A 23,938-nucleotide genomic window follows, 5' to 3' on the forward strand; every position below is an offset into this window, starting at 1 on the left:
CAGAGGCTGCAGGCTGGACCTTGCCTGCCGTAGTGGGGCCTGTGGACCCCGGGGCTTTGGGAGGGCCTGGGGGGGACTCTGCTCACACTCCCTCCCCCACCAGGGCCGCAAGCCCGGCTACTTTTCCTTCCTGGACCCCTTCTCTCCGGCCGTTTGGCTCTTCATGCTTCTTGCCTATCTGGCCGTCAGTTGCGTCCTGTTCCTGGCCGCCAGGTGAGCCTGCTACCTGCTGCCTGGGAGGGAGGGGGCAGGGCGGACGCAGGAGCTGGGCTCTCTGCAGCTGACCTTCCTGTCTGTCCTGATTGTCTCGGCTCCACTTGGAGTCTTGGGTTCCCTGCACCCGCCCTCCCTTCTCCCTTTCCGGCCCGTCTCTGTGTTTCCTCCCTGTGTCTCTGGCTTCTGCTCCGTGGTCCTCTCCAGGCCTCTCCCCTTCTCGTTCTTCTGTCCTCTTCCTCTTTTGCCCCCACTGTCTGTGTGTGTGTGCCTCTCCCTGCTCGTCTGTGTCTCTCTTCCTCTCCATGTGTCTTCCCGTCTCTTCTCATCATGGTGGCTCTCTCTCTCTCCTGTTCTCTTTCTTCCCACCCGCTGTGTCTCTCCACAGGCTGAGCCCCTACGAGTGGTACAACCCGCACCCGTGCCTGCGGGCGCGCCCCCACATCCTGGAGAACCAGTACACGCTGGGCAACAGCCTCTGGTTCCCCGTGGGGGGCTTCATGCAGCAGGGCTCGGAGATCATGCCCCGGGCGCTGTCCACGCGCTGCGTCAGCGGAGTCTGGTGAGAGGCTGTCTGCCCGCCCCAACTGGGGTGGGTGGGGTGTTTTGGGGGTCCCTCCTGAGACCTGGGCCCATTCCTGTTCCCCACGCCAGCCAGGTGATGGGACACGGGGTAGGGCGAGCTAAGCCCCAGCTCTGCAGCTCACTGGCTGTACGACCCTCTCCATGCCTCAGTCTCCTCATCCGAGAAATGGGAGTAAAAATGCCCACGTCTCATGTAATCAGGACAGCATGAGTGTGGTAGTCACTGTCTGGGACATTGCCCCAGGCAATCACAGAGACTAGAATCCTTGAGCCACGATGGCCTTCACTGTCCAGAGGCCAAGGCTGAGGCCCAGTCAGACACCTGCTCCCTCAGAGCCCCACAGGGACCCAGTACCTTGAACAGAGCTTATTTTGACTCTGAGACAAGCTCCGAGAAGCTTCATACCAGAGAGCAGACACTGACAACCGGTGGTGTCTGGTTCATAGATTTACATTTTTTGGATTAGTTGTCATTTAAAAATTGGGCAAATTCACTTACAAATTCAGACTTCTTTCTTCTTAAAAGAAAAATACTTAATTAAATTAGTTTATCTGTTGGCCACGTGGCATGTAGAAGCTTAGTTCCCCAGATCCTATAGGGATCGAAGCCATGCCCCCTGCACTGGGAGCTCGGCTGTTCTTAACCACTGGACTACCAGGGAAGCCCCAGGCTTCTTTCTTTTTCTGTTTTGTTTTGGCTACGCCACGCGGCTTGCAGGAATCTGTTTCCCAGCCAGGGATTGAACCCCGGGCCTCGGCAGTGAGAGCCTGCTGCCCTAACCATGAGGCCACCAGGGAACTCCCCACATTCAGATTTCTCACTTCTGAAAGCTTTGGGAGCTCTGGTGTTGCACAGCTGGCACTCCCACCTGGTGTCGATGCCGCTCCATTGACCCCAGGCCCTCTGCCTCCCCCGGTCACTTTCTGGCCTCGCTTCCGTAAGCGCTCATGTCTGCCACCCTGTCTTTGATTTATTTAGCCCCATGATATGTGGGTGGAGAAGGCAGTGGCACCCCACTCCAGTACTCTTGCCTGGAAAATCCCATGGATGGAGGAGCCTGGTAGGCTGCAGTCCATGGGGTCACAAAGAGTTGGACACGACTGAGCAACTTCCCTTTCACTTTTCACTTTCATGCATTGGAGAAGGAGATGGCAACCCACTCCAGTGTTCTTGCCTGGAAAATCCCATGGACAGGGGAGCCTGGTGGGCTGCCATCTCTGGGGTCGCACAGAGTCGGACACGACTGAAGTGACAGCAGGGGGATGGTATGTGGGATCTTAGTTCTCCAACCAGGGATGGCACCTGTGCCCCCTGCATCAGGAGTGCAGAGTCTTAACCACTGGACCACCAGGGAAGTCCCCATCCTGTCTTTTAAATAGCAGATGGGCTTGGTTGCAGCTCATGTGACTCTTCTCAGCTCCTTTTCCTCCTTCAGTTCAGTTCAGTTCAGTCGCTCAGTCATGTCTGACTCTTTGCGACCCCATGAATCGCAGCATGCCAGGCCTCTCTGTCCATCACCAACACTCAGAGTTCACTCAGACTCACGTCCATCGAGTCGGTGATGCCATCCAGCCATCTCATCCTCTGTCGTCCCCTTTTCCTCCTGCCCCCAATCCCTCCCAGCATCAGAGTCTTTTCCAATGAGTCAACTCTTCGCATGAGGTGGCCAAAAGACTGGAGTTTCAGCTTTAGCATCATTCCTTCCAAAGAAATCCCAGGGCTGATCTCCTTCAGAATGGACTGGTTGGATCTCCTTGCAGTCCAAGGGACTCTCAAGAGCCTTCTCCAACACCACAGTTCAAAAGCATCAATTCTTCGGCGCTCAGCCTTCTTCACAGTTCAACTCTCACATCCATACATGACCACAGGAAAAACCATAGCCTTGACTAGACGGACCTTTGTTGGCAAAGTAATGTCTCTGCTTTTGAATGTGCTATCTAGGTTGGTCATGACTTTTCCTCCTTAGAACCACAGAAAGCTGAGGAGCACGCCTAGAACAAGGAACATTCTCCAAGTTTTATGGATTAGAAGGCCGAGACCTAGAGAGAGGAAGTGGTTCCCTAGAGAGCGCGTTAGGCTAGAGGCAGGGTGAGGCTGAGCCAGCTTCCCGCCCCGGTGCCACCCATCCCCCCAGTCCCTGGGTGCTGCCTGAGCCTGGCTCTGCTCCCTAGGCCCTTGGTGACCTCTCCAGGGGCACCCAGGACGTTGGGCCTGGTCCGCGTCTGTTACAGTCAGTGCGTCAATAGTCATTCAGCACAAAGTGCTTCTGAGCCCTTTCTATGTGCCACTTACTCAGGTGGAAAATTAAGAGGCAAAGGAGCTGAGAATAAATAAGTAAAGAGATAAATAAACACAAGGACATCATATTTTATGCCAGGATTGTATCCCAATGATACTGTCTGATTCAAAACTTGTTCATTCAAGACCAGCCATAACGGTGGCAGGTCTTTCTCTCAACTAAGTGGGACTATCTACCGTCTGGCAGTTGTTTGCAATTTGCTTGGCCCACTAGCTTTGAAACTTTTGAATCTCAACGATTTCTTTTAAATGTCTTGGAATTGGCATCACTTCAGGAGTTACACCCTGCCTTCAGTTTTCTGTTGCTGTTGCAACAAATTACCACAAACTTAGTGGTTTTAAAAACAATGTAAATTTATTCTCTTACAGCTTTGGAGGTCAGAAGTGCAAGATAGATATCACTGGGCTAAAGTCAAGGTGTTGGGAGGGCCAATTCTGAAGGCTCTAGGGAAGAATCCATTTCCTTGCCTTTTCCAGCTTTTAGAAGCTGCCTGCATTCCTGGGCTTGTGGCCTCTTCCTCTAGCTTCAAAGCCAGCAGCACAGCATCCTCAAATCTCTCTCTGACTCTGACCTCCTTCTTCCCCTTATAAGGACCCCTGTGATTCCATGGGCCCACCTGGATACTCCAGGTCAATCTCCCAAACTCAGGATGCTTAACTTAATTCTATCTTCAAAGACCCTTTTTAACAAAAAAATTATTTATTTGGATGCACTGGGTCTCAGTTCTGGCACTCAGAATCTTTGATCTTCATTATGACATGCCGGGTCTTCAGTTGCAGCATGCTAACTCCTAGTTACGGCATATGGAATCAAGCTTCCTGACCAAGGATCGAATCTGGGCCCCCTGCACTGGAAGTACAGAGTCTTAGCCACTGGACCACCAGGGAAGTCCCCTGTGAAGAGCCTCTTACTCTGTGAAGGAACATACAAGTTCCAGGGATGTGCATATAGACGTCTTAGGGGCAAGGATTTCTTCTGCCTACCACACATCCTAAGTGAATTTTATTAGCATTTTAAATGTAACGATGTATCAGATGCACATAAGCTGAGCTATTGAAGAAGCCAACAGGGTGCAGTGAAGAAGAATGAAGATGCTTAGGAAGGGCACCTCTGAGGGAGGTGACATCTAGGCTGAGTCCTAAAGGTGCAAGCAGAGGCAGACCTGCCAAGGAGAGGGAGGCACATTCACCCAGGCGGGAGAGGGCGACCTGTGTGAGGAGGTGGCTGCAAGGGCAGGGAGGGACGCGCCGTGACAAATCTGGCTGAGTCCCCAGGTCAGATGGGGGACCAGTGACAACCTCTCTATAGCCCATCCCTTCTGCTCCTCAGTCAGGGACCCTCTTCCCCAGCTGGGTGTTCTATGCCCCAGGGATGTGGTTGCCACAGGAACAGCAGCAGCCCCCCAGAGCCCGCCTCTTGGGCCCCTCATCTCGTGTCCACCTGGACCACAGCCTCCTGCAGCCACACCCAAGGGCGCATCATCATTTGGGACAGTTCTGCCTTGATTCTTTATTATTTTTGGCCATGCCCCATGGCCTGTGGGATCTTAGTTCCCCAAACAGGGGTTGAACTCGCACCCCCTGCACTGGAAGCCCCGAGTCTTAACCACTGGGCTGCCAGGGAGGCCCCAGTTCTGCCTTGAAAATCAGTATTTCCGAGTTCACGCTCTGACCCCAGCCCTGTCCCTCCTGGGCTCCCCCATCACTCCCTTGAAGTCGGTCCTTACACCTCCTTTGCCCTTGTCAACTTCTCAGGCCAGGTCACCCTCTCCTCACGCCCTCCAGGTAAAGAAAGCCCCCAAACCTCAGGTCTCGCTCTGTTCCCTTCCCCACGTCCACCAGGGTCACATGTGCCCCCTTTATTGATATGGCCAGCACACCCTGTTAGCCATCCTCTTTCTAGAAACTCTTTGCTCCTAGGCTGCTGTGTCTTCCTGGTTCCCTGCGACCTCTGGATCCTCTGTTCCATTTCACCATGGGCTCCTTTGGCCCTTGCTCTCTCTCACTCCACACCAGTGATTCTTCAGTGCTCACAGACTCAATGCCCTCTTTAAAAAACAAACAAAACACTATTGTTTATTTTGACCACTCCACACTGCGTGTGGGATCTCAATCCCTGACCAGGGCTTGAATGCAGGCCACAGCAGTGAAAATGCAGACTCCTAACCACTAGCCTGTGCACATGCTAAGTTACTTCAGTTGTGTCTGAGTCTCTGTGACCCCTGGACTGTAGCCCACCAGGCTCCTCTGTCCATGGGATTCTCCAGGCAAGAATACTGGAGTGGGTTGCCATGCCCTCCTCCAGGGGATCTTCCCAACCCAGGGATCGAACCCATGTCTCTTAAGTCTCCTGCATTGGCAGGTGGGTTCTTTACCACTAGCGCCACCTGGGAAGCCCCCCTTAACCACTAGACCACTAGGGAACTCCTTCAATGCCTTCTTTTTTAAAAAAATAAATTTATTTGTTTGTGGCTGTGCTGGGTCTTCGTTGCTGCATGGCCTTTCCTCTAGTGGCGAGTGGAGGCTACCCTCTAGCTGAAGTGCACAGGCTTCGCAGTGCCGTGGCCTCTCTTGTGGCGGAGCACGGGCCCTAGGGCGCTTGGGCTCCAGTAGTTGCAGTTCATAGGCTCTGGAGCACAGGATCAATAGTTCTGGTACATGGGCTCAATTACTCTGTAGCATGTGGGATCTTCCTGGATCAGGGATCAAACATGTGTCTTCTGCATTGGCAGGCAGATTCTTTACCACTTAGCCACCAAGGAACCCAATGCCCTGTTTTTATAACAAATATTTGGTAACATCTCTTTTCCACCCTAATGAAATTCAAAGGTAATACATCAACCTACACACATGATTCAGAACAAGTCAATATAATGCCCTGATTTCAATACAAAGGAGAAAAGGGGAAGTGATTGATGATAAAACAGTAGGAAAGCAATACCTAAATGCTTGGGCGGGACTGTGCTCCAAGACAGATTGCAGTGGTCAGGTGGCCGAACCTACAGGTAGTGGATACCTTTGCAATTATGAGAAGACAGACTGTTTAATAGAATGATGTCAATACCTGAGGCGTTACGCTTTGAAATCATTGGCAGATAAGTGTATCTGTACAATACAAATCACCACGAATGTGAGACTCATCAACGCAGCTGGTCCAAGTGTCCACACCGTGACTCAAATACCACAGGCAGGGCTGCTGTCAGAGACATGATTTCCCCAAACTGTGAACAGTTCTTGGCAAGGTTTCAAATAAAACAACATCCAGCTTTGTTCCTCAATCTAAACAATAGGTAAACATTTCTAAACATTTCTAGAAATGTTGGTTTCTATTCTAGCCATGCCAAAAATATTTTTGTTTTTATGTCCGTGCATGCTCAGTCATGTCCGACTCTTTGCAACCCCATGGACGGTCGCCCACCAGGCTCCTCTGTCCATAGGATTCTCCAGGTGGGAACACTGGGGTGGATTGCCATTTCCTTCTCCAGGGGATCTTCCTGACCCAGAGATCGAACCTGAGTCTCCTGTGTTGGCAAGCAGATTCTTTACCAATAGTGCCACCTGGGAAGCCCTGGTTTTTATGTACCAGGGAGTTAAGAGTCAGATAATCATGTACAGGATTTTCCATGTTTAGACTAGGCTGTCTGGTCGACACCTGTCCCCACCCACTGACATCAGGACGCCACACAATCACTGGTCACCAGAGTGCCCCGCACCTCACCAAGCACTTTCTGCAAACAACCCTGGGGCCACTCCCTGCCCGGGAACCACCACTCTATACCCCCAGCTTCCCTTCCCAAGTCCTCAACTGCAGATCCCTCCATGAGGCACCCTCAAACTCAGCTTGCCCAAAATGGAGCTCACGTCCTTACTCCAAAATTGGTCCCCAGGTTCTGTCTTGGTGAACGGCCCCATCACCCCCACCACCGCCACCGCCCGTCTGCAGTGCTGTCCCTGGGGTTTCAGGGTGCCTGGGTTGTATCAGGCACTGAATCATTTTGTCTTGAGTGAATGACAGCATTGACCCGTGGGGTAGATTTGAAGAGACTTGGCTTCCAGAGAGATTATGGTGGACCCTGGATCTTTGTGTGAGTCGAGTTTGGGTTGCTTTTGGAAAAGGCGTATTATTCATCCGTTTATCCTACACTCCACCCGCATCCCAGCACCTAGCACAGGAGTGAGCATGCGTGCTCAGCAGAGGACAGCTGCTCTTCTCATCATTATCCGCTGGAGGAGGGGGTGGTCTGGAAGGACCTCTCAGCATCTTTCCTGTCTTCAGGCCCCACAGATCTGTATCTGTACTTTGGCAGGGAGCCTAGCCCCTCTCATCTGCCTGGTGGGAGGATAGAGGGCCAGGCCAAGGCAGGTGATTGCCTTTGGGTCTAGAGCCAGGCCAGTGGGTACTTCTTTTCCCAAGTCTGTCCTGAGTCACAGGACCACGAAAGCACACACATGCATGGCACTTGGTCTGTGTCGTAACTCACTCTTAGAACAGCCCTGTGAGGAGCGACCTACAATTATTATCATTATTAATATTATTATAAATACTGTTATTTGGGCCACACTCTGAGGCTTATGGGATCTTAGTCCCTCCACCAGGGATTGAACCCACCCACTTAACACTGAAAGCATGGAGTCCTAACCACTGGCCTGTGAGGGAATTCCTGTGGGGGCCTATGATTATACTTAACCTCACGGGTGAATCCATGGTCTCACAGCTCATCAGTGATGGAGCCAGGATTTGGGGATTTTCCAGGGACCTTGATTTCTACTTTATTTCCACTGTGGTCAGTGAATATTCTCTGTAGGATTTTAATCCTTTGTCATTTGTTGAGACTTGTTTTATGACTCAGCATAGAGTCTATCCTGGTAAATGTTCTACATGCACATGCGTAGAATGTGTGTTTTGCTGTTGGTGGGTGCAATGTTTTGTAAATGGGAATTAGGACCGTAGGTTACTCTTGTCTTCATGTCTTCTATATGCTTACTGACTTTCTGTTTACTGCTTCTGTCAATTACTGAGAGAAGAGTGTTGAGATCACTACTTGTGGAGAAATTTTATGTTTCTCTTTTCAGTTCTATCAGGTTTTGCTTTATGAATTTTGAAGCTGTGTAATTAGGTGCATCCATGTTTGGGACTGTTGTGTCTTTTTGATAAATTGACCCTTTTGCTATTATGTAGCTCAGTTGGTAAAGAATCCGCCTGCAATGCAGGAGACCCTGGTTCGATTCCTGGGTCGGGAAGATCCCCTGGAGAAGGGAAAGGCTACCCACTCCAGTATTCTTGGGCTTCCCTTGTGGCTCAGCTGGTAAAGAACCCACCCAATGCAGGAGACCTGGGTTCAATTTCTGGGTTGGGAAGATCCCCTGGAGAAAGGAAAGGCTACCCACTACAGTATTCTGGCCTAGAGAATTGGCCAGAATTGACTATATAGTCCATGGGGTCTCAGAGTCGGACACGACTAAGTGACTTTCACTTTCACTTCCTCTTTATTCCTGATAAATTCCTTGTTTTGGGGTTACCTTTTTTGATATTCATATAGCCATCCCAGCTTTTTTTAAGAAGTATTTATTTGGCTGCACTGCATCTTAGTTGCAGCATGTGGGATCTAGTTCCCTAACCAGGGATCGAACCAGGGCCCCCTGTTCAATCACTGTAGCCTTAGTGATTGGAGTCTTAGCCACTGGACCAACCAGGGCCATCCCCAACATTTTTAGTGCAGTGTTCCATATTATATCTTTCCCCCGTCCTTTCATTGTCAGCTTACCTACACTGTTATATTTAAAGTGGTTTTCTTATAGACAGCACGTACTTAGGCCTAGGACCAGGGATTGGCAAACTTTTTTTGAGTATTGGGCCAAATTATAAATATTTCAGGCTTTGCTGGTCATATGGTATCTGTTGCATCTGTCTAACCCTGATTATGGTACAAAAGCAGCCTTGATTGAATGAGTGTGGTTGTGTTCCAATTAAACTTTTTTTTTTTTTTTTGGCTGCACAGCAGGGCATGTGGGATCTTAGTTCCCCAACCAGGGATCCAACGCATGCCCCGTGCCCCCTACATTGGAAGCTCAGAGTCCTAACCGCTGGATCGCCAGGGAATTCCCCCAATAAAACTTTATGAACACTGACAGTGAAATTTGAATTTTATGTGTCACATGTCATGAGCTGTTACTCTTCCTTCAGTTTGTTCTTAAGCATTTTAAAATGTGAAAGCCATTCTTAGCCTGTGGGCTGCACAGAAACATTAAGTCAGATCTTGCCTGTGGGCCATAGTTTGCCAACCCCAGGCCGAGACCATTTACCTGCAGTATAATTATTGGTATTTATTTGATGTTGTTTAATTGTTAGGTCGTGTATTTTTTCAATCCCATGGACTGTAGCCCGCCAGGCTTCTCTGTCCGTGGGATTTCCCAGGTGGGAATACTAGAGTGGGTTGCCATTTCCTTCTCTAGGAGATCTTCCTGACCCAGGGATCAAACCTGGGTCTCCATGTCTCCTGCATTGCAGGTGGATTCTTCACCACTGAGTCACCTGGAAAGCTCATAAAACCCAGCATTTACTTATAAAAATTAGTTGCATTCATTCAGAAAAAATTCAGACTTTATAAACTTGGTGTAAAATGTTATTTCTAAAACAAGAAATAACTAATAATGTGTGTATGTATGTTGTCTTACTTGGGGCTTATTGAGATTCTTGGATCTGCAAGTTTATAATTTTCACTAAATTTGAGAAATTTTGGACATTACTTTTTCCAATATTTTTTTCTGTTACCCCCTTACTCTCTTCTGTCTCTGGGACTCCCATCATGGATGTGAGACCACTTGGTGTTATTCCTCAGGCCACTAAGGCTCTGTGTTCATTGTCGGTCATTTTTTTCCCTCTTTGTGTTTCATTTTTTGTGTATGTGTTTCTTTTGAATAGATTCTTTTGCTGTCTTCAAAATCTGTTTTCTGTGCAGTGTCTAATCTGTGTAGATCCTTCCAGTAAAAATTTCCTTTTAGATGTTGTATATTTCATATAGAGATTTCTGTTCTTTTCTTCCATTTCCCTCTGCAACATGTTCATGTTTTTCTTTACATCCTCGATCATTCTGAATGTCTTTGTAATAGCTGTTTAATGTCCTTGCTGCTAATTCCATCATCTCTGCCAATTCTAGTTCGGCTTCCGTTGAGCAACTTTTTCCTAGTTGTGAGTCAGTTTCCTGCACGTTTGTTTATCTGGTATTTTTTTTTAATTGGATGACAGACATTGTGGATTTTATATTGTTTACATTGTTGCATGTATTAAAGAATCTTTGGGTTTGTTGGGTTTTTTTTTTTCCCCCCGCAAGACAGTTACTTGTGGATTCTTTTGAGTCTTTCCAGGCCTGTTTTTAAGCTCTTTTAGGGTAGGTCTAGCTGTCTATGGGGTCGCATAGAGTCGGACACGACTGAAGCGACTTAGCAGTAGCAGTAGCAGCATAACAACTAATTCTAATGTGTTATCCTTTATCTCTATTGAATGTCTTATGCATTCAAAGAAATCTCTCTACTCTGGTTAGGAGCTCAAAAGATTCCCATCCCTGTATGAGCCCTGGAAATTGTTCTCCCTTTGAACGTTCTTATCTGACCCCTTGGAGTTTTATCCAGTGCATACACAACTGACATTCAGCCAAAGATTCAAAAGAGAAGCTTTGCAGATTACTAGAACGCTGAGCATTCTGCTGCTTCCTCTTGGGCATTCTGTCTCATGAATGCCAGCCATCTCTCGGCCTTCTTGATCTCTGATCTCCATCTCTGCAGCTCAGTGAGTTTGCCAGACTCAGGGTTTTCCTTCCTGGCACGGCCGTCTATAAATTAAGTCCAGCTGGGTAATGGCAAGCAAATCTTACTTCATTGTTTCTCTTCCCTCAGGGATCCTGGTCCTGTAATGCCTGTTGTCCTTTGTCTAAGGTCATTTCCTATACCCTGTCCAGTTTTCTATTAATAGTTCACAGTAAGAGGGTATTTCCAGACCATCTCATTCTCTTGTGTTTCTGACAGTGGAAGTCTCTGGAAAGAAAGTGTTAGTTGCTCAGTTGTGTCCAACTCTTTGTGACACCATGGACTGTAGCCCGCCAGGCTCCTCTGTCCATGGGATTCTCCAGGAAAGAATACTGGAGTGGGTTGCCATGCCCTCCTCCAGGGGATCTTCCCAACCCTGGGGTCAAATCCGGGTCTTCTGCATTGCAGAAGTCTTTACTGTCTGAGCTACCAGGAAGTCTCTGGAAGTAATACTTAAACCCAGGGAAGGGACTTCCCTGGTGGTCCAGTGGCTTCAACTCCACTCCCAATGGAGGGGGACCTTTGTTCAATCCCTGCTCAGGGAACTATATCCCACATGCTCAGCTAAGACCTGGTGCAGCCAAATAAATAAATAAAAATCTTTTTAAAAATGTAAACCCAGGGATCTGGCTCCAGATTCTATGATCCCAGCCCCTCCCAGCTCTTTGTGATGCCATGTACTGTAGCCCACCAGGCTGCTCTGTCCATGGGATTCTGTGATCCCAGTCAGCAATCAGCCTTCTAGCCTTCTAGATGCTGGGGTCACTGAGGGGGCACCACCAAGGGGTGCATGGCCACAGGGGCGAAGTGGCAGGGGGGCTCCAGCCCGTGGCTCACCCCTCCCACCCCTCAGGTGGGCCTTCACCTTGATCATCATCTCCTCCTACACGGCCAACCTGGCCGCCTTCCTCACCGTGCAGCGCATGGAGGTGCCCGTGGAGTCGGCCGACGACCTGGCAGACCAGACCAACATCGAGTACGGCACCATCCACGCCGGCTCCACCATGACCTTCTTTCAGGTGGGGCCCCCGGGGCCGCCCTGGCTTGGTGTTGGGGTCACCGCCACGCACAGCAGCTTAGGGTAGGGCAGGGCATTCCTCATAAGGTCCCCACAGGGCCTGGAGGAGGAAAGCTGTCCTGTTTGGCCTGGATGGAGGTCTCCCTGAAGCAGGCTGGGCCCTGGAGAGATAATGGGGTGGAGCTTCTGCTTCTCTGGATATACCCTGGGAACACTGGGAAGACAGGGCTGGGTGTTAAGCTGCGCCAAGACCCAAGGGTGGGAGAGAGAAAAAGGGTTGGAAAACAGGTCACGCCCCCTCCTTCCCAAGCCTTCAGTCCTCGGGTTCCTCGCTGGGCTGGTGGGTGTGGGGATGGTTTGGACCTGGCCTTGAGTAGTCTGTCTGTCTGTCTTGTCTCTCTGTCCTTGGCTCTGTCTTCCTCTGGTCTCCTCACTCTCTCCGCTTGAGGGAGACCTCCTGGAGGGCAGAGGGCTCGGGGAAAGGCAGGAGTGGAAAGACCCTCACCCGTGCTCCCCTCCTCGTGCTCCCCTCCCCGTGCTCCCCTCCCCGTGCTCCCCTTGCCCAGAATTCACGATACCAGACGTACCAGCGGATGTGGAACTACATGCAGTCGAAGCAGCCCAGCGTGTTTGTCAAGAGCACAGAGGAGGGCATCGCCCGCGTCCTCAACTCCCGCTACGCCTTCCTGCTCGAGTCCACCATGAACGAGTACCACCGGCGCCTCAACTGCAACCTCACCCAGATCGGGGGCCTCCTCGACACCAAGGGCTACGGCATCGGCATGCCGCTGGGTATGGCAGCCCTGGGTCCCCGGGCGGCCGGAGCCAAGCCGCAAGTGTGAGCAGGCCACAGGGAGGGCCAGACCCTCGCTGAGTGGCAGCCCTGGGTCCCCGGGCGGCCGGAGCCAAGCCACAAGTGTGAGCAGGCCACAGGGTGGGCCAGACCCTCCCTGAGCAGGCTGGGTGTGCTCTGTGTAGCCTCCTGCCTGTGTGGCCTTGGGCAGGTGTCGCCACCTTCCTGAGCCTCTGTGCCCTCCACCAGGATAAACAGGCCTAGGAGCCATCCACTCCAGCCCTGCAGAGCAGCTGGGAGAACCCTGTGAGGCTCGCCACCTTCTCCCATTGCCCCAGGGCCCCTCCAGGGGGGAGGGTATGGTTTTGCTGACTTCACATTCTCTGCACCAAACCCACAGCCTGGCCCAGCGCAGGTGCTCAGGAAATGACAATGGATGTTGTTGGATGGGTGGAAGGGAGGGAGGAAGAATGATGGATGGATCTGCCAGGGAGACCTGGACGAGTTTTTCCAGGGCTGGTGCTGGAAACTCACCACTGATTCTGTCACCCAATTTTGGCTTTTAAACCTGCCTATATTCTGATGATTGCTGCATTACTCACCTGTGACTACATAACAAATGAGCCCAAATTTTAGCAGCTTTGCAGTAGGGTCAGTGCTGTTATCGGGGAAACTGTGGTGCCTGGTGCTCTGAGAGACAGGATCCGGAGTCACACCAACGTGGATTACAATCCCAGCTTCCTCCCTGACTCAGGCGACAATGTCATCTGCCTCCTTCAGATAACGAGGGTGGTAATACCTACCTCGGGCTTCCCTGGTGGCTCAGCGGTAAAGAATCCACCTGCCAATGCAGGAGATGTGGGTTCAGTCCCTGAGTGGGGAAGATGCCCTGGAGAAGGAAATGGCAACCCACTCCAGTATTCTTGCCGGGAAAATCCCTTGGACAGGGGAGCCTGGGGGGTTACAGTCCATGGGGTCGCAAAGGGTCAGACACAACTTAGGGACTGAACAGCAACAGTACGTGCCTCACAGGATCACTGTGAGACCTGAATACATTTCTGTAGACCAAGGGTCTAGCACATAGTAGGTGTCTGCTAAATACCCATCACCACACTTGCCCTAGTTTCTGGCACCTGGAATCATCATAGTGGGGACTCCCCTGGTGGTCCAGTGGTTAAGACTTCACCTTCCAATGCAGGGGGCGCAGGTTTGATCCCTGGTTGGGAAGCTAAGATGCCTTACAGTCCAAAAACCAAAACATAAAACAGAAGCAATATTGTAACAAATTCAATAGAGACCTTAAAAGTGGTCCACAGAAAAAAAATATTTTTTTTAAAAAGAATTACCATAATTAGTTCAGGGTAGGATGTGGATGGGACCCAAGGATAGTTTAAGGGAAGGATCTGAGGCAGGGAGGAGAGAGGTGGTTCAGGTCTGGGGCCATGCAGAGGAGAGGTGTGACTGGGCATGTGGCAGGTCTGATGCCCTACTGTGTGCCAGGACTGTGCTGGGTACTCAGAGGCCACAGCAGGGAGCTAGCTGCTGAGCCCCCACCTCAGCTGTCTACTGGGGCGAAGATGGCAGACAGACAGTTAACACATAGCCTTATAAGGTGACATCATGTGGTCACTACTGCTCTGAAGTAAATTAGCGGAAGAGATGGACAGGGAGTGGGGTGCTTGTTGTCATCTTTTTTTATCTGGCTGCACCACATAGCTTGCCATATCTTAGTTCACCAACCAGGGATTGAACCCAGGCCCCCCGTAGTGAAAGCACAGAGCCCTAACCACCAGACTGCTGGGGAAGTCCCTGGCATTTTAAACAGAGTTAGAGAAGACCTTTCTGAGGCACCATGTGAGCTGCACCTTGAGTGAAGTAAGGAAACGAACATTCCAGGCAGAAGCAAAAGTCCTGAGGGAGCCCCAGGTGGCAGGACCGGTGAATGCAGGATCTTGTTGAACCTGTGAACATCTTTTTTTTTCTAGCTGCAAACAGAAGTCATTGGAGAGTTTTAAGCACCAGAGAGGTGTGATCTATGACTGTGTTTCTGAAATTGTCTCTCTGGCTGCTGTGTTGAGAAGAGCTTCAGTGAGGAGTGAGGGAGGGGGCCACAAGGAAGGGAGTGGTGTTGTTCAGTCGCTCAGTTGTGTCTGACTCTTTGTAATCCCACGGACTGCAGCATGCCAGGCTTCACTGTCCTTCACTATCTCCCAGAGTCTACTCAAACTCATGTCCATTGAGTTGATGATGCCATCCAACCATCTCATCCTCTGTCCCCCGCTTCTCCTCCTGCCTTCAGTCTTTCTCAGCATCAGGGTCTTTTCCAATGAGTCAGCTCTTTGCATCAGGTGGCCAAAGTATTGGAGCTGCAGCTTCAGCATCAGTTTTTCCAATTCAGGGTTGATTTCCTTTAGGATTGACTGGTTTGATCTCCTTGCTGTCCTGGGAGGGGGAAATGGTGACAAATGTGACAGGTTGGGGGCTTGGCCCAGAGGTGGTTAAGGGGAGATGGTGAGCAGTAGTCAGATAGAGGGTGGACAGGGAAGATGCTGGGCACACGGCAGAGCCGGGAGGAGAGGAGCTGGGCCTTGGGGGGCAGGGCTCCAGTGTCCCGATGACCTGCCCCTGCCATGTGCCTGGTCCAGGCTCCCCGTTCCGGGATGAGATCACGCTGGCCATCCTTCAGCTTCAGGAGAACAACCGGCTGGAGATCCTGAAGCGCAAGTGGTGGGAGGGGGGCCGCTGCCCCAAGGAGGAGGACCACCGAGCCAAAGGTCAGCTGCCCCCGCGCACCCTGCCCTTCCTGGAGGCCCCTCACTGGCCCCTTCCTCCCCCGCCCACAAGGCCCGACCCCTGGCTCTCCCCTTCCACCCCCAGGCTTGGGCATGGAGAACATCGGGGGCATTTTTGTCGTGCTTATCTGTGGCCTCATCATCGCTGTCTTCGTGGCGGTCATGGAGTTCATATGGTCCACACGGAGGTCGGCAGAGTCAGAAGAGGTAAGGAGGCTAATGAAGGGTATGCGGGGAAAAGCGGGACCTCGGGGGTGGTGGGGGGTCGTGAAGACTGTGGCACTGGGAGCCATTCCTGGAAGAATGCGGGGGAAGGGGTGGGAGCCAGGGAGGGGAGAGACGATCCTCCAGGGGTCCCAGAGCTCCAGAAAGAGGTGAGAGCAGGGACTTCGCTGGTGGTCCAGTGGTTAGGACTTGGTGGTCTCAAGGCAGAGGGTCCCGGTTCAATCCCTGGTCGGGGAACTAAGATCCCACAAGCTGCAGGGCAGCGAAACTTTAAAAAAAAAGAGGAGAGGGCAGAAGGAAGACGAGAGAGAGGGTCCACGGACATGAGGAAAGGTAGAGCGGGAAGAGGGCGCCGGCAGCCGTGAGGATGTGGGGGAAGGAGTGAGAAGGGGCACCGAGAGAAGGCTGGGGAGAGAACGAGGTGGTGGATAAGGAAGAAATAGCAGGAGAGACAACGGGGCAAGGAGAATGCAGCTGTATGCGGCAGCAAGGAAGCCGGCGTGCTGGCCGCTCTCACGCCCTGTGCCGGCGCGGGCTGCCCACCCACGCTTCACCGCTGACCCGGCGGCCCGCCCCCTCGCTCCTCCTCCGCGATTCCCACCTTGCGCGCCCTCTGCCAGCCTCCAGCCCCGCCTCCCCCTCCCGCTGTGAGCCCTTGACCTTGCTTCTGCTCGCCTGAGAAAAGCAGAGGAGTCCGAGAGCCTGCCAGCCCTCACCTCCACATCCCGCCACCCGTCTGCCCTCTCCACTCGCCCCATTAGTTATTCCAAATGAGCATCCACCTCCTCGCTAACACTCCCTCCACCTATGCCCGGTACCCTCTCGCCTTCCCAAGGACATGCCTCAGCTTTCCTTCCCTCCAGCATCATCAGTTTTCCTCTCTCTATCGGATCAAGCCAGGTGTCAGACAGATACACTATCCTTTCTCCCATCTTCAAGGAATCCTCTCTCTCGACTCAGATTCCCCTCCTGGTCACCAGCCCATTCCTCCCCTTCTGTGGTAGCCTTGACAGGGTGTTTCCAGTTTCTGTCCTTCCATTCATTCTTGGACACACTCCCATCCACCTTCTGTCCCCGCCCCTCTGCTGAAGCCAGTCTCGCCATCCACAACCTTCACATCTGAAATCCGGTGCCTGAGTCTCTGGCCTCATCACTGTGAGGTAGCCCAGGGCTCCCACACAGCTGGTCACCACCTCCTCAGCCCTCTCTGGTCCTGCTCCTGTCTCATCTTCCTCCTACCTCTCTGACATTCTCGTTGGGGGGCCCTAGGGCTCGAGCCTTGGACTTCTCTTCCTCACCTCCCTCGGTGATCTCTTCCAGCCAAATGGTTTGCAAGACCGAATGCTGATGACTCCTGCATTATTCATCCGTTGCCACGTAACAAGCTATCCCCCGTTTTAGCAACTTCCAACAACAAACTGATACCAGTTCATAGTTTCCATAGGTCAGGAATCTGGAGCAGCTTAGCTGGGTGGTCCTGGCAGCTCAGTGTCTCTGCTAAGGTCACGTGCATGATTTCATGGGGAGTTGCTGTTGTCTGGGGGCTTCCCAGGTGCTGCTAGTGGTAAAGAACCTGCCTGCCAATCCAGGATATGTAAGAGATGCAGGTTCGCTTCCTGGGTCAGGAAGATCCCCTGGAGGAGGGGGCATGGCAATCCACTCCAGTATTCTTGCCTGGAGAATCCCATGAACAGAGGAGCCTGGAGGCTACAGTCCATAGGGTCGCAAAGAGTCGGACACAACTGAAGTGACTTAGCACGCACGCACAGAGGCCCCAATGGGGCTAGAGGATCTGTTTCTAGGATGGCTCCCTGTCTCACAGTGTACTTGGGGTTTTAATTTATGGGAGTGACTGGGTGATGATTTGGAGACGCCAGTGCCAGGGAAAGAAGAATTTAGTACTTATATCACCTAACAGAAGCCCGTGCTCCCCCCACCACCAACGCCACTGGGGCCACAAGGAAAGCGCCACCTTTATTCAGGAAGCAGAAGAAGGGAAAGAGAAGCCTAGGGCAGAGGCTTTATTGGGAAAGGCAAGGCAAGTGGGGAAATGGCTTAGTACTCGGCCATGTGAACGCTGTTAGCAGGCTCTGGGCTAGAGGGGTGGTCTCTACTTGTCTGGTACCTGCCCTGGGTTGTTTTAGGGTTTGGTGTGTGAGTCAAATAAAGGGGGAGTATAGATTCAGAACTGGTTGGGTTTTCGTATGAAAGGCAGGTTCCCAGCTCTTTGCTGTCCCTAAGAATCGGCTAGCTCTGGGAGAGTGGTCTCTCCCTGGCTAGCAAGATGTTTAAGATGTCAAAACATCCTGAGATAGAATAAAAATACACTCATTCACATGGCAGTGGGCAGGAGGCCTCAGTTCCTCACTCAGAGACTTCTCCATAGGGCTGCTTGAGTGTCCTCAGGCTGTGGCAGCCGACTTGTCCCAGAGCGAGGGATCCAAGAGAGAGCCAAAATGTCAGCCGACCTAGCCTTATTCTGTGGATCACACAGTGGCCTTCCTACAAAGGCAAAGGGGATTACACAAAGGTGTGAACTCCCCGGGGGCAGGATCTTGGAGGCTGACTGCCATAACCCCCAGGTGTGTATCCCTTCCAGGGACCTCTCCCTGAACCCACAGTTTGTAAATTCAGCTCCCTGTATCTGCACCTCCACGCGGATGTCCACCAGGTGGTGCGTGATGTCATGTGGCCAGCACGGAGCTCCTGCCCACCCACCAGGCAACACTGTCATCGCTGGGACCAAAACGTGTAGAGTCACCCTTCACCCCTCCCTCTTCCTCACGCCCTCTACATGATCTCAGCAAAAACTGTGGGCTCTCCCTTTGAAACACACCCAGAATTCAAACTCTTCTCACCTCCTTGGCCACCACCACACTGGTCCAGTCACTGCCATCTCTTGCCTGGTGATCAGAGTGGTTTCTTAGGGGCCTCCCTGCTCTTGCCCTTGGCCTCCCTACAGTCTTCTCAGCACAGCTTCAGAGTGATCTGGTGAAAGCACAGCAGTCCTGTATCTAAAACTCTTCTGACTCAGTTGTTCAGTCACTCAGTCGTGTCTGACTCTTTGGGACCCCATGGACTGCACCACGCCAGGGTTGCCTGTCCTTCACCATCTCCTGGAGCTTGCTCAAACTCATTCCGTTGAGTCAATGATGCCATCCAACCATCTCGTCCTCTGTCATCCCCTTCTCCTACCTTCAATCTTTCCCAGCATCAGGGTCTTTTCCAGTGAGTCGGCTCATCTGACTCAGAGTAAAAGCCAAATGCTTACTGTGGACTCTGGGCCTTAAACGAGCCAGCCCCCATTGCTCCTCTGACCTTATCTCCTGCCATGCCCCCTTGCCCACCCCACCCCAACCACCCTGACCTGCTCCAGGTTCTTCCAGCACCTCCTCACCTGTATCCAGCTGAACTGTCTGCCCTCCCTCCTACCGGGTCCCATGCAGCTCATCCCCGCCCTGCCTTTGTCTACTTGCAAGTCCTCTTCTCAACGAGTCTCCCCTAAAGTCTCATCTCAACGTTCCACCTTGCTCCCCACCCACGCCCCTATCTCTCTTCCGAATTTAATTTTTCTCCAAAGCACTCATCACCGTCGAACATACTGTGTCTTTAGGTTTTGTCTCTGCATGCTGGACTATAACCTCCAGGAGGGCAGGGGCTTCCACCTGTTCTCTGCTGTGGCCCTAATGCTCCCAGACGGTGCCTGGGACACTGTAGGTGGTCTGCCTGTACGTTGTGAAAGTGTTAGTCACTCAGTTGTGCCTGACTCTTTGCGACCCCATGGGCTGCAGCTCTCCAGGTTCCTCTGTCTGTGGGATTTTCTAGGCAAGAGTACTGGAGTAAGTAGCCATTGCCTTCTCCAGGGGATCTTCCGCACCCAGGGATCAAACCTGGGTCTCCTGCTATGCAGGCAGATTCTTTACCATCTGAGCCACCAGTAGGTGGTCAGTACCGAGCACAGGAATCAGTGACAGAGGATGGAGAACAAGTAGGAGGGAAGGACTAGAAGCAGTTAGAAACTTCCGAGTGAAAAGACAAGAGGCGAGATAGGAGGAGGAGAGGAGCATGGCTCAGAGGTGAAGGGCCGATTTAAGAACAAATCCAGAGAATAAGGGAGACGGGAGAGAGAAGTGGAGGACAGACAGGAGTTGAGAGGCGAGAAGGAAGAGCACGGGGAGAGAAGGGACCTGCGAGGGAAGAGCCTAGGAAGCCAGGAGAGGATGGAAGGAAGGGAGAGGACGAGAGCGCAGGTGGGAAAGAGGAAGAGAGGTGAACACAGCGGTGGGGCGGGGAGAGCAGGAGGATGTGAAGAGCGTGGCCTGGAGGACCAGAGGCGTGGAGAGGGAGGAGGCGCGGCGGCAGGGAGGGCGCAGACCATGACCGCCGCCCCGCGCCGCCCCCAGGTGTCGGTGTGCCAGGAGATGCTGCAGGAGCTGCGGCACGCCGTGTCCTGCCGCAAGACGTCGCGTTCCCGCCGGCGCCGGCGGCCCGGCGGCCCCAGCCGGGCCCTGCTGTCGCTGCGCGCCGTCCGCGAGATGCGCCTTAGCAACGGCAAGCTCTACTCTGCTGGCGCGGATGCGGGCAGCGCGCACGGGGGCCCCCAGCGCCTCCTGGACGATCCGGGGCCGCCAGGCGGGGCTCGGCCCCCCGCCCCCACGCCCTGCACCCACGTGCGCGTCTGCCAGGAGTGCCGGCGCATCCAGGCACTGCGGGCGTCCGGGGCCGGCGCGCCCCCGCGTGGCCTGGGCGCCCCCGCCGAAGCCACCAGCCCGCCCCGGCCCCGCCCCGCCGGCCCCCGCGAGCTGGCCGAGCACGAGTGACCACGGGAGGGCGCCCGGACTGATGCAGGGGCCGGGCTCGCCCCAGGCCCCGGTCGCCCTCGCTTCCCCAGTGGGCGAGGGACGAGACTTGCGCCCGCCGCGCACCGGACGCCGCGATTTTGCCTTCGGTTCCCGGTGAAGTCCGAGGCTCGGTTCCAGAGCCTGCCTGCGCCCCCTAGTGGACTCGCCGGAGGGAGCCGCGGACGCCCGCACTCCGCCCCCGACTGCGGACAAAGACGAGCGCAGGGACCGAGAACTCCGGGGGCCGGGACTGCAGGGGTCGTTCCCGGAAGCAGAAAGCAGTCCGCGGGGAGAACCCCATCCTGGGACTTCTCAGGCTCCCCAAGACTTGACGCAGCCCTCCCCACTTCTGGAGAAGTGGGAAGCCTCTGGGCAGATGGGTGTCCCCTGGCGCCCCTCGACTCTTCTCTTTCTCTCTTTTTTTTGGGGAGAAACCTCCGAATTTCTATGAGACCCCCACAGGGAGGGGGTCAGTTGGGCCTCCATCCCTCCCCCTGCCACAGCCCAGTCCCTGTTGGAATAAAAAAAAGAACAAAACCCCAAAGCTGGGGATACGCAGGTCTCATTTCCTGGGGGTGTGAGGGCACCGAAGGCTTGGGCTTCCTTTCCCCACCCCCAGGGAGTCTGCTTAGAACCGCAGACTGGATGGTCACCCCTTCACTCTCTCGATTCTCCGCCCTGCCCGCAGACAGCAGGTCAGCGCAGGTCTGGGCAGCTGGCCCTTCTCCACTGACCTTCTCCCAGGACAGAAGGAGGCAGCTCTCCCTGAGACAGATGGAGAGATGGAGGGATCTGGAGAGGCGGAGATACCAGGAAAAGGAGACATAGAATGACAGAAACCAGATGGGGCTGGGGGAGGGGAGGGCGAGTGAACAGTTCAGTGTGGTGGTGCCCCGGCTAGCCCGGACGGTGACAGGTGTGTGCCTGGGCCAGGGTGATCTGTTGGCTTTGTAATCATGTGCATGTGTGAACCTCCCTGAGACCACCTTCAGTTGTCTGTGCCCCAGATCCTGTGTTTTCTGCTGAAAACGTAACTCCCCAGCCCCCAAGAGAGGAAGTGAGAAATCCCAGTGGAGGGGGAGGTGGCGGGGCGGGAGGCCGAAGGGCCGGTGGAGCAGGGAAAAGGGTGGGTCTGCTTTCTGTCCCCGCCCTCCCCCGCCCCGCTGGAGGTTTCTGTGGAAACTGCCGCTGAGAAAGGACGAGTGAAGGTCACACAGCCAGAGCCAAAACGAGGCCGAGTGGAAGGGGGAGATATGGAGAGGTGGAGAGAAAGAGATGGGACAGGAATGAGCAAGAGACAGAAAGGGGAGAGACAGAAATGGAGTAGCGATGGGGAGAGACCACGGAGGTGGGGGAGAGACCACGGAGGGGAGCAGAGAGGGATGGGGAAATAAGCCAAAGAGGAAACAGGGGGACAAGCCATAATGAGGTGGGAGAAGGGTGAGACAGAATGGGAGAGAGGAGGGGTAGACAGAGAAAACAGGTTAAGAGACCGGGGGTTGTTGGGGCTGAGAGAAGCAGAGACTGAAGTGGAGCAGAGATAGGTGAGAAACAAGAAGCCTTGGAAAACTAGATGTAGACGTTAGGGGGCCCCGAGTCGTGGAAATGCTAGAGATCAAGCGAGGGAAAGGAGAGAGGCTGGGCCCCGCCCCTCGGGCAGGCGGCCCAGAGCTCGGGAGCTGTCCGTTCAGCACCGGCCTGGCGCGCAGCATCGCCCTGTCTCCCCGACAGGACCTGCCAGCCTTCGCACGGCTTGGGCACGCCACATCCAGGGGACCCCGCCTGTCACACAGCACCCCGTCTCAACCTGGCCTCTTCCGTGTCTCAGACACTTGCCACATGTGTGCCCTTCAGAGGCAGGTGTGGGGGCGAGCTTGTGTCTCAGGATGTTTCTTGTTTCCACATCTCTTAGAGACTAATCAATGTCTCTGCCCTTGAGCGGGAATGTCAGTCCGTCAAGGTGATAGAATATGGCTGCAGACATTTGTGGTCTCTTCCATTCTCTGTCCCAATACCAAGCATCAGGTCTCCCATTTCTGAGTCTCCCCCACCCCCATTTCTGCTCTATCTCTTCAGTCTTTATCTCTGTCTCCTCAGTTTGCCAAACATGTCTGCCTGGCTCTCTATGTCCCGTGTCTCTCTGTCATCTTCACTAAGTAATGCAGTTGATCTGTCTCCTCCATCTGTTTCCTCATTTCTGTCTTTGCCAGTCTGTCTGTCTTTGTCGGTCTTTCTGTTTTTCCTTTCCTATTTGCATCTCTCTGGTTTTGAACTCTGTGTCCATTCCTCCCCTTAGTCTCTCCTTCCATGTCTCTTGCCGAGTTCCCTTGTCCCCATCCATCCCTGTGACCTTCGTAAATCTTCCTCCTCCCCCACCCAACTTCCGCAAAGCCTCACACTGGGAACACTGTGCACAGTCATCAATCTCCCCAAACTGAGGAGGGAGTGCATGAGGGGGGACAGGAGCCTGTCTGGGGTGCAGTCTCCCCCAGCCCAGCTGGTGAGCAGAAGGAGAGAAGGCCAAGAATCTCCTGGGATCCTGAAACCCCCCAGGCTTCTCCATCCCCCCAATCTCTCTGCCATGGTCCAAGCTCATCCCTGTAGGATAAGGTAGAGAGGAAAAAGATAAAGGTGGGACAGAGCCTCCCCCCTTCCCTCCCATCCCCCTCTTGGAAGGGGACAGAGTTCCGCAGAGGGGCCAACTACCAGGGCTAGAAGATGTGGCTCCCCCCCCCCCCCAGTCTCCATGGAGACAGGCCAGATCCGTAAGCCCAGCCTCCTTTGCTGCATACGCTGCCTCCCTGTTACTATGGCAACAAAGGACAGCAGGGAAGGATGGGGACGGGTCAGAGTACAGGATTGGGCTGAGGCTCTGGGTGCTGGAGGAAGGAAGGAACCCACCTGCCTGCCCCCTTTTGCTCTCTGGCCCAGTCTCCCTGTCCTTGTGGTTCTGTGGTTTTCAATCTCCCATTTTTTGTGTCTCACTCCAGCCTTCAGCCTTTCACACAAATCAGTGACCTGGTCCTTAACCTTCACGCCCCTTGCCTGTCCCCCACATCTCGACTTCCATAGGTGGGAGGATACCCACATTCTGAAAAAGCTACAGAGACAGGCTCTTGCCTGCTCTCTGCCCTTTCTGCCATCCCCACAGAGTCTGGGAGTGTTCCTCATAGAGCAGAGAGGTGTGGGTGGGAGGCTGTAACTCCTCAGGCTCCAGTGGGTGGCCGATGGGATGTCGTGTGTATTGTGGCAGGCCTGGGGTGTGGGTGCCAGCTGTGCATCTGTGTGTGTGTGTATCAATATATGCCGAGCTGGGATGTGCACAGCGTGGGAGTGTGGGCATTGGGGGTGTTTGAAGCTACAATGCAA

At 53.4% G+C, this 23,938-nt stretch overlaps 1 protein-coding gene across 2 annotated transcripts in view; it reads left to right on the plus strand.

Annotated features, from left to right (window-relative positions):
• Positions 1–21,123, plus strand: part of GRIK5 (glutamate ionotropic receptor kainate type subunit 5) — a 63,581-nt gene extending 42,458 nt beyond the window's left edge. For both annotated transcript variants that reach the window (XM_070771110.1, XM_070771111.1), the window contains exons 14-20: positions 104–213; positions 602–775; positions 11,754–11,919; positions 12,485–12,710; positions 15,357–15,485; positions 15,589–15,710; positions 20,132–21,123. In XM_070771110.1, coding sequence (XP_070627211.1) covers positions 104–213; positions 602–775; positions 11,754–11,919; positions 12,485–12,710; positions 15,357–15,485; positions 15,589–15,710; positions 20,132–20,548 — 1,344 coding nt within the window. In that variant the 3' untranslated portion in view covers positions 20,549–21,123. The remainder of the gene's footprint in view (positions 1–103; positions 214–601; positions 776–11,753; positions 11,920–12,484; positions 12,711–15,356; positions 15,486–15,588; positions 15,711–20,131) is intronic.
• Positions 21,124–23,938: the final 2,815 nt, after the last annotated feature.

This window comes from Bos indicus, chromosome 18 (genome assembly GCF_029378745.1).
Source record: "Bos indicus isolate NIAB-ARS_2022 breed Sahiwal x Tharparkar chromosome 18, NIAB-ARS_B.indTharparkar_mat_pri_1.0, whole genome shotgun sequence".
Classification (NCBI taxonomy): Eukaryota; Metazoa; Chordata; class Mammalia; order Artiodactyla; family Bovidae; genus Bos; species Bos indicus.